The sequence below is a fragment of the Chlamydomonas reinhardtii genome, chromosome 6 (assembly GCF_000002595.2).
Source record: "Chlamydomonas reinhardtii strain CC-503 cw92 mt+ chromosome 6, whole genome shotgun sequence".
Taxonomy (NCBI): Eukaryota; Viridiplantae; Chlorophyta; class Chlorophyceae; order Chlamydomonadales; family Chlamydomonadaceae; genus Chlamydomonas; species Chlamydomonas reinhardtii.
In genome coordinates this window covers 7,331,462-7,341,339 of record NC_057009.1, presented here as the reverse complement: position 1 = coordinate 7,341,339, position 9,878 = coordinate 7,331,462, and the positions used below count along the sequence as shown (strand labels likewise).

The following is a 9,878-nucleotide window of genomic DNA, read 5'->3' as shown; positions in this document are numbered from 1 at the left end:
TCGCGAACCATGACTGCTCTCCGCACTGCAGCTGTGTTTTCTTATAGCAGTATGAGTATAATAAGTTGAAGGAAATTTCGCTAGGAGACTATGGCCGCGCAAATCCAAATTCACACTGATTCGGGCATGGTGCGGGCACGCGTGTCGTGTTTGCACCGGCTTTCCCCCCGGATTTCGTGGCCCAGCGTATTATGCACCGTATTTTAACGTACTGTACTAGAAATCCTAGTACGCTGTATTAATACGCGTATTATGGAGAGAGGGTCGCGTACTATGCAACCCTGGGCACCTGCCAGCAGCGGGAACGGGCTTGGCATGAGATACTGAGCAAGGTGGCTTGTCAAGGCGCGCAAAGTCCGGAGCCTTCCGGGGAGACTTCTTGGCGAGTCCCACCAGCCACCTGGTCCTCCCCTGATGGTCCCCACAGCCGAGAAGAAGCAAAAAGCGGCGGGACCCAGGAGACAAAGCCATTTCATGTTGAAGACTGCTTGACCAGCCAGCCCAGTGACGAGCCAGCCCAGCAAGCTACAATTAAATCAGTATTCTCAATGATGTGAGGGAGAGCTGGCAAGCATTGCATTATCACTCGACATGCCCTGATTGAGCCCACTGCAGAACTCACGTGTGCCTGTAAGCAAGCCAGGACGCCCCCCCCTCCCCTCGCCCCAGCCGGCCAGCCCCCCAGCCACACACAATGAACACCGCCGCCCGCCCCGCCCACCCTGCATCTTTTAAAGGACATGCATGACGCACTGTGCACTACCCTGACCCTATGTCTCGACCAGTTGCCAACTCTGGCGCCGCATGCGTAGAATATTGCCTGTTGCCCACATGCGAACATGGGCCCTCGGCCCATTGGCATGAGGCATGAACACCCCATGAACATGCGTTGATAAGTCGTCGCGAGGTCGCAATATGCAAAGGCTATTGCTAGCCTCGCAAGCACCCCACGTTCGACAACTGTGGAATTAATATCCTCCATATCCGCACTCATGCAACCTAAGACGCTTACATTTAGTATGACGCTGCGCACAGCGGCGGTCGCCCTGCTGCGACTTCCTCTGCTGCTGCTGTTGCTCGCCCCGATACTTTCTGCAGCGTCATTGGCTGCATTCGGTTCTGAGCATACCTCCAGCCGCTCTAGTCGGCGGCACTTGCTATCTGACATGCCTCCTGCTGCAAGCCCTGCGCTTCATTCAGCGACAGCATCTCCACCAACTCCGCCGGCGCATCCGAGCAGCAGTTTACAAATTATTCTACATGCGGGCACGGATGCAGTCATGTATTTCAATGATACCGGAGAGTTTGTCCAGGTCCCCTCTGTGGAGGAGTTCTTGCGAGAGCCGACTTCAGAGTGGACACCGTACCCTGCACCGTACCAATATAATAATGACATCAGGTTGCGTTCTCTGGCGCACCTAACACAGCAGCTCGACAAGACTGCGGAGTCAGTGCCAGGTGCTCCGCGTGTCCACATTACGCAGTCCCAATCCAGCTTGCAGCAGGTCCTGCAGCTCCAAAGCAGCGGCACACCCACACTTTACGTCATCGCGCCCCAGGACTCCCGCGCTGCTATATATTCTGCAGACTTCCCCTTCAACACAAAGGTGTACTATGCGCAGCAGCAGGCGGAGGATGTGGCAGGCGACCTGCATGGCTTCGTGCAAGGTGGCGGGGTGGTGCTGGTGACCCTGGTCGACAAAGATGACATGCTCAGTCACCTTCTGTCATTCCTGGTGGGCGGCGGTGACAGTGACGGGGCTATTCACTGTAACACGACGCGGAGCTGGATGCTAGACAGCGAGGATGTTACTCATACACCCACTGCCACCTATTATCCCATGCGCTGGGCAAGGCTGGTGCCACTGGATGACTTGCCAAGTGAGGGGTGAGTTGCACCCTTGCAGGCCACTTGACTGCTAGCTGGGGCTGGCCAGGGCAGGCTGGCAGCTGGTAGGAAGTGATAAGCACAGAAGATGACCAATGTTATATACTATATTACTACCTTCTCACCCTGCTGGTGTCCTGTGTGCATTGTGCACGCCTGATTAACTGCTGGCATGTGCGTGCATGCAGGCTTGACAATGGGCAGCGTCCAGGCGGCAACAGTGTGTGGCCGCGCCGCTTGCCCCTGCTGGAGGGCAACATGGTCAAGTGTGACAGCGGCTTACATCTTTATGAGCTGGAGGGGGCTAACAGGGGGGAAACTGCTGCAGGGGGCTCCCCGGTGGTTCTTTGGCGGCCTCATGACAGTTTATCATCTGGTGCAGTGATATATGCGGGTCTTAACTGGAATCTTGGCTCGGACAGCCAGATGTCAAGGCTGCTGAAAGCCGTTGTGGCGGTCACACATCAGAAGACGCAGCAGATCAAGTGGGCCCCCTCTCCACCACCACCTCCACGACTGCCAACCAACCAGCCTTCCATCCTGGTCTACACAAACCCCGATGTTGTGGGTCCTTCTGATGCAGCAGCCGCTCTCCAACGAATGAAGCAAGTTGCAGATGCATTTGATCCACCCTTCTCTGTTAGTGAGGTTCAGTCACAGGCTGCCATATCCCGTGTGACAGCTGGAACTCGTGTTTACATCATACCGCCACAGCGCCAAGACCTTCGCAGCTGGTATGCTGATCATGAAGACTATGCTTTGCTTCTGCCATACTTGCAAGCGGGGGGCCTGGTCGTGTTGATGGGGTCTATGGACATGTCGGTCACCAGCAGCAGTGGTGTGGCATCCGGTCAGCCACGCCTGATTGACTATCTTGTGGAAGGCAACACTTGTAAATTGGAGTCACGACCGCAGCTTTCATCAATCAGCATTATAAGCGGCGAGACACTCAAGCTGTACACACCCACCATAGCAAATTGCAAGGTTCAGAGTGACTGGTTTCTCTCTGCAGGCTATGGGCATACCTGCTTCTTGTATGCACCTGCTGGCACTCAAGAGTTGTACTGCATGGGTGACCTGTCAGGTTCCACCACCCTGCAGCGTATGGGCTCAACACTAGCAGCGCTCCTGGACAGTGGAGCCTACAGGGTGGTCAACATGGTTTCTGGAACTACCTGTGCATGCGTTCTGGTTGAGTCTGTTGCTGCTCCAAAGTCACAGCGGCTATACTGTTGGGGTATGCAGCGGTCTAGCAGCTATATTGCGGCAGCCATGTATACAATACCAACATCACTTCTTACTGCACCTGAGTTGATAAATATTAATGCATATCGTTACATTTACACGGTGGCAAGTAGCGGGGCTACCATGTGCACTATTACTGAATATAATTTATATGCACCATATGGACAAGCCCTTGCATGCCGGGGCAACAATGACTATGGCCAGCTAGGAATTATGGACACATCTGCATACACAAGCAACTTTCAATATGTTTCCAGCTCAGTGGGGAGCCTTTTGATGACTGGCACCCACAAGTATGTCACTCTGGCCATCAGTGAGGCCCATTCATGCATTGTGGTCCAGGCTGTTGCTGATGGAGCCCAGGACCTCTACTGCTGGGGTTCAAACTACAATGGGCAACTGGGTGTTGGAGATACCAACAAACGCTCTATTCCTGAACGCGTGACTATGGCTGGGCTGAGCGATGGCAGTCGCAAAGTCATCCATCTAGATCTTGGCGCGTACCATACATGCCTCGTTATGCAAGTCACTGCAACCAGCACTTTTGAGCTATACTGTTGGGGTGGTAATCTTCAAGGAGCTCTGGGTCTCGGCGACTGGTCTGACCGCACCGTCCCTACACTAGTACCAACACTGACAATACTGGGCAACAACAGACGGGTCTCAGGCCTTGCAGTTGGTACTGCACACACATGCATTCTTGTTGATGCAGTATCTACACGCCTTCAAGAAGTCTATTGCTGGGGGGATAATTCCGGTGGAGAGCTTGGCCTTGGCGATACAACTAACCGGAATACACCCCAGCTTGTCAAAGCTGTTTCACGACTGCTTGCCAGTGGCAGCAGGCATGCAGTCAGCATCGTGGCTGGCGCCTACCATACATGCCTGTTGATGCAGGTGGTGGCAACTGGTGAACCAGACCTGCATTGCTGGGGTTCTAATGGGTACGGCCAGCTTGGAACCGGAAGCAAATACAACCAAAACATGGTGCCAGAATCTGCTACCCAGCTACCGGCAGCTGTCCGTCGCTTCATTCCAGCTGGAACATCATTGTCGTGCCCTTCATCCAACCTGGACCTGTGTCAGCTTGGACGTGAGACAGGATATTGGTGGCAAGACTGGAGTAGCAGGTTTGCACCAGTTTCCCTTGGCTCGGTGGTGTTTCCAGTACGTGACGGGCAGCTGGCTTGGGTGTCAGATGACTTACGAGGGCGCACTAATTCCGCATGGATACAGCTACTTGTGGAGCTTGTCATGAATGCTACCCAAGGTGTGTGCTGACTTTCATGCATGCTTTGAGCGTGAGGGTCTCAGCCTGCCAAGCAAGCAAACCTTCATCCCCTTACTTGCTTGCACAGGTCAACGCAAGGCCACTCCAAAACCCACACCTTCACCACCACAAATCAGCACCACCTCACAACAGATCTTGCTCTATGCAGACCCGAATGTAGTGGGGGATGTGCCAAACGGCCTAGCTGCGACATTTGCTCCCCTTCAGCGCCAAGTCTGGAGCATGGCATCTATGTTTGGTGGCGTGGCAGTGACCTCGCTGGCTAACGGCCTGACTGACAAGAGCTTTCAGGATGCGCTGGTGGATGTTGATTGGGCACCTGTCCTGGTTATTCCTCCTCGGCGTGGATCAGGCCTTACTGGATATGAAAACATGACACATATTCAGCGTTATTTGAAGGCTGGCGGCATTGTGGTTGTGGTGGGCACCTTTCGCACTGTGTCTCCCTTTGACCCAGACGGATTGGATGCCCGCGAGCTAGCAAGTTTATTTATCCAGGCTCAGTCAGACAGCACAGGTACATGGCCGGCTGGATTCGCCAGCTACTGCAACCTGGGGAAACAACAGGACACGGCGGCATACATGTACCAGCATTGCTGCAGTCCTACCAGTATCTTGGTTGAAGAAAGCGCCGATGCGCAGTATGTTGCCGGACAAACCATTCGATCAGCTAACTGGCCTCGGGACACCAGTTCCCTACCAAATATGGTACCTGGCTCCTCGTGGCCACTGAGAGGCTGTGACACTGCAAGTACTGGCGGCCAGTCCGTGTACATGTATGACTGGACCAGCGAAACGTACGGGTATTCCAAAAGTGCCAGCGCTGTACACGCTTGGTCTGTGGGCTCAGCAGGCGGTAAACTCTTCTACCTGGCGTATGACTGGTCTGCGGGCGAGAACACCGCGTGGGGCCAGGTGCTGCTGGCGATCGCACGGATGGTGTACCGGCGCTTTGGTGAGGTGCCCCCCGCTCCTGCACCTCTGCGCCCGCCCAGCCCTGCACCACCGCCTGACAACTGCAATGGCGACCCACTGCTGCCACCGGGCGTGTTGGCCCCGGGCGGCCAAACTGTCAGCTTCATGCGCTATGCTGAGCCAAGCGTTCGGTACGACGACGTCTGCTCCGGTCGCCGGTTCAGGCTGGTGTGCCGTGCTGGCAGGTTCTACGACGCCACCACCAACAAGCTCATCGACAGCGAATCCGTGCTGGACCTCTTCCCTGCCGAGAACTGCTACCAGCGCTGCAACCCTGCAGCTCCCGAGGTGGCGGATCTGGGCCTGACAGCCGATGATGACTATGACGTGGGTCAGAGCGTGTCGTACACACGCTATGCGGCGGCAGAGGTGGCGTACGATGGCACGTGCCAGGCGGAGACACTGTTGCGCACCTGCCAGCTGCCACAAGCGGGGTCGGCGGGTGTGACGGCCATGGTGTGGTCTGCGCCAATTGGGAAGCCCGGCTTCACGTTTAAGACTTGTTTGAAGCAGCCCAACCCTGCAGGTCGCCACTAGAAAGGCAGTCACTTAGACAGGGCAGCAGGGCACGATCGGCTATGAGCATACCTATGGTGCCGATGTGTTGTGGACTGAATTTGCAATAATGAATATGGAGGTAGGAGCATGGTCGTAGCTGGCTGCTGGCTGGTAGCCTGGGACAATTAAAGGCAGTAGCTTAGTGCCATGGTAGTTGTGGTGTAGCAGGTGAGCATTACCCTAGCTACGTAAAAAGAAAGATGGGATTAATAATGTTAGTTTGGGCATGTGTGATGAGAACGTACCATTTGTGTAGCAGGTGAGCATCACGCGGAGTGCACTTGCTGCATTGAACGTACAATAGTTTTTGAAGGAGGGCAAGCAAAGGAACGAGGAGCCACCCCTATTCTGCGGGGGGGGGGGGGGGGACAATTGGGTAAGAGGTGACTTGTCATGTACCGTGTCATCATTTATTTGCGGGATCAGTGACCCTGCCTGGAGCGTTTGGTGAAACTTTGCGGCAAGTGCGTGCCAAGTGTGTGACTTCTGCAGCGGCGTGTTGGGATGATAAGGACCGGCCACAGTTAGGGCCAGAGGGGCACATGCCGCCTGTGCATTGATTTCTCGCCCACTCACCCTGCTGCTGGAGATGCGCTGGACACGGTTTCTGTGCGTTTTGTTGCTTTTTAGCGGGGAGGGGGGGGGTAGTTGCTGCCCGGGCGCGGCTGTTGGATGGCCGGGCAGACAGTAGATATGATATACCAATGGTGAGACCACTGGGCCGGGACTGTTGGGGACCTAGATGGTGAATGGTACCTAGGCCCCAGAACGGCGCGGCTGCATAGCCCCATGCTTCTATTGCTGCCCGCCCCAGGAGTGAACATCACATTCCATGATTGGATGGTGAGTTCAATGCACGGGAAAGCACCAGCAGAAAAAGGAAATACATGTCTGCGGTGTAGGTTGCAGTGTAGAATGGATACAATAAAATTAAAAGGTGTGTTTAGTCAGGGAGCATGGAAGTTTGTTAAGGATCTGTCAGGGGGTAGTAGAAGCTCAGAATCTTAATTACCCCATGCCTCCAAAGTGTCGAGTTCAGAAAAGCATTACACACGTACCTTTAATGAGGAAGTCCTGAGCCGCCAAAGTTGAAGTTTCGGACACTGTCCCTGGGGTTCCGCCAGCAGGTTTTGATAGGGATGGGCAGATTTCGGGAGGCGACCCCCAAGCAGAACTACTAGGGGCAAATTATGCACATTTATAGAAATGATCAGGTGTCTCAATTTTGGTTGGGGCGTACCCGACGCGGGAATTCTTCGCTGTGCAAACCGAAGGCCCACAAACCGTACTATGTTGTTGGGCCCAGCCTCGGGGCCTGCGCACACCCCTTGGCTGGGCGCCGTCCCGGGGGCCCCCATGTGCGACCTGCTCTGCGGAGCTCTGGTCCTGGCCGCTGATGTATACATAGCCAAAGGCATGTGGAAGAATCGTGGTCGGGTTGGGACGCAGCGGGTTTGGTGGTTCGGGTTGGATCGACAGCGCATCACCGGGGAAGGCACCGAGTCACGGCACAGCCTGTCGCACGTTTGCCGAGTTGCCGGTGACCGGAATGATTATTTACATATACATATAGTCTATCAATACAGGCTCCGCAGGGTTCAGGTTGTATTTGGGCCAGCAACAGGAGTTGTTTGCGCAATTCTCGCGCGACGGACCCTCGCGCGAGCGACGCAATGTCAGGCTGAAAATGGCCATTTTCCTGGCGTCGGTTCCTCCATTCCCCTATCAGCATATAGGTAGGCCCAAATGTCCGCAAACAAGCCACCTTGAAGTGGGGGTAGTCCAAAGCCTAGCGAAATGCCGACCCGCCAAACATGTCGGCATGCCCACACACGCGCCTGCGGCCAGCGCCCGGCCCGGCCAGGGAGCTCAGCCATCACGTCTAGGGTTGCAAGACGTAATCACACAGCCGCGGGCATTTGTGCGGCCCCCGCACGGGCTCAGGGCCCGTTCGTGGCCCCGGCAACAGGTGGGGTGGCCGGGCGCCTGGCCACCGCGTGGCCAGAGCGCTGCGATTTTCAGCGGCCCAAGTGCCGCTATGGCATGCTACCTGGGCCATCTTGACACCGCGGTCCGGGCAGGCGCGCGTGCAGAGGGCCTCAGGCACTAGAACGGCACGCACCACGCCGCAGCACAAGCACGCGCGCTCCGAGCTGTTGCCTGCGCGTGTCGCCCGCCGGCACACGCGTTGAATCCGGCCCCTCCCTCGTTGCGCCACGCTGCATGACAGCCTAGGGACCCCAACCTGACGTTACTACCGCATGGCGTCGCGCCTGCACCAAGTGGCGTGCCCGTTCCCCCGCCGTGGCACACACGCAGGCGGTGCCTCGTGCGGCGGACAGTGGTGCGGGGCGCAGTCGGCGCACTGCTGCACCGCGCCCCCCTGATCTGCGCTGCTCAGGCACGTAGTGATGCATATGCCATTACTCCGCACATGGCGGCGTGAGCTGCCAGCCCTGGCCGCCCCTGCCAGTGCTGGGCCCAGCCTCGGAGCCTGCGCACACCCCTGGGCTGGGCGCCGTCCCGGGGGCCCCCATATGCGACCTACTCTGCGGAGCTCTGGTCCTGGCCGCTGATGTATACATAGAAAGAGGCAAGGGACGAGTGGCGGGCGGGTTGGGACGCAGCGGAGGGGTTTGGTGGTTCGGGTTGGACGGCGCGTCACGAGGGGAGGCACCGAGTCACGGCACAGCCTGGCACACGTTTGCCCAGTTGCCGGTGACCATAATGATTATTTATATTATACATATAGTCTATCAATACAGGCTCCGCAGGGGTCAGATTGTATTTGGGCCAGCAACAGGAGTTGTTTGCGCAATTCTCGCGCGACGGACCCTCGCGCGAGCGACGCAATGTCAGGCTGAAAATGGCCATTTTCCTGGCGTCGGTTCCTCCATTCCCCTATCAGCATATAGGTAGGCCCAAATGTCCGCAAACAAGCCACCTTGAAGTCGGGGTAGTCCAAAGCCTAGCGAAATGCCGACCCGCCAAACATGTCGGCATGCCCACACACGCGCCTGCGGCCAGCGCCCGGCCCGGCCAGGGAGCTCAGCCATCACGTCTAGGGTTGCAAGACGTGATCACACAGCCGCGGGCATTTGTGCGGCCCCCACACGGGCTCAGGGCCCGTTCGTGGCCCCGTCAACACGTGGGGTGGCCGGGCGCCTGGCCACCGCGTGGCCAGAGCGCTGCGATTTTCAGCGGCCCAAGTGCCGCTATGGCATGCTACCTGGGCCATCTTGACACCGCGGTCCGGGCAGGCGCGCGTGCAGAGGGCCTCAGGCACTAGAACGGCACGCACCACGCCGCAGCACAAGCACGCACGCACATGGCGCTCCGAGCTGTTGCCTGCGCGTGTCGCCCGCCGGCACACGCGTTGAATCCGGCCCCTCCCTCGTTGCGCCACGCTGCATGACAGCCTAGGGACCCCAACCTGACGTTACTACCGCATGGCGTCGCGCCTGCACCAAGTGGCGTGCCCGTTCCCCCGCCGTGGCACACACGCAGGCGGTGCCTCGTGCGGCGGGCAGTGGTGCGGGGCGCAGTCGGCGCACTGCTGCACCGCGCCCCCCTGATCTGCGCTGCTCAGGCACGTAGTGATGCATATGCCATACATTACTCCGCACATGGCGGCGTGAGCTGCCAGCCCTGGCCGCCCCTGCCAGTGCTGGGCCCAGCCTCGGAGCCTGCGCACACCCCTGGGCTGGGCGCCGTCCCGGGGGCCCCCATGTGCGACCTACTCTGCGGAGCTCTGGTCCTGGCCGCTGATGTATACATAGCCAGAGGCATGTGGACGAGTGGCGGGCGGGTTGGGACGCAGCGGAGGGGTTTGGTGGTTCGGGTTGGACGGCGCGTCACGAGGGGAGGCACCGAGTCACGGCACAGCCTGGCACACGTTTGCCCAGTTGCCGGTGACCGGAA

The 9,878-nt window shown here is 57.6% G+C and overlaps 2 protein-coding genes across 2 annotated transcripts; both read left to right on the top strand.

The window, feature by feature from the left end:
• Positions 1-1,012: 1,012 nt before the first annotated feature.
• CHLRE_06g298911v5 (uncharacterized protein) lies at positions 1,013-4,258 on the top strand. The gene is made up of 2 exons (XM_001691243.2): positions 1,013-1,888; positions 2,077-4,258. Exons 1-2 carry the CDS (start codon positions 1,807-1,809, stop codon positions 2,271-2,273), a joined length of 279 nt encoding a protein of 92 aa, XP_001691295.2. The 5' UTR covers positions 1,013-1,806; the 3' UTR covers positions 2,274-4,258.
• Positions 4,259-4,312: 54 nt separating this feature from the next.
• On the top strand, positions 4,313-7,218 carry CHLRE_06g298880v5 (uncharacterized protein). The gene is made up of 2 exons (XM_043063565.1): positions 4,313-4,403; positions 4,492-7,218. Exons 1-2 carry the CDS (start codon positions 4,388-4,390, stop codon positions 5,934-5,936), a joined length of 1,461 nt encoding a protein of 486 aa, XP_042924271.1. The 5' UTR covers positions 4,313-4,387; the 3' UTR covers positions 5,937-7,218.
• Positions 7,219-9,878: the final 2,660 nt, after the last annotated feature.

What these genes read in the sequence shown, in the direction of transcription:
- CHLRE_06g298911v5 (XM_001691243.2), top strand. Translation starts at nt 1,807, where the DNA reads ATGTTACTCATACACCCACTGCCACCTATTATCCCATGCGCTGGGCAA. An exon ending in GATGACTTGCCAAGTGAGGG is followed by an intron (nt 1,889 to 2,076) that starts GTGAGTTGCACC and finishes GCGTGCATGCAG; the next exon opens with GCTTGACAATGGGCAGCGTC.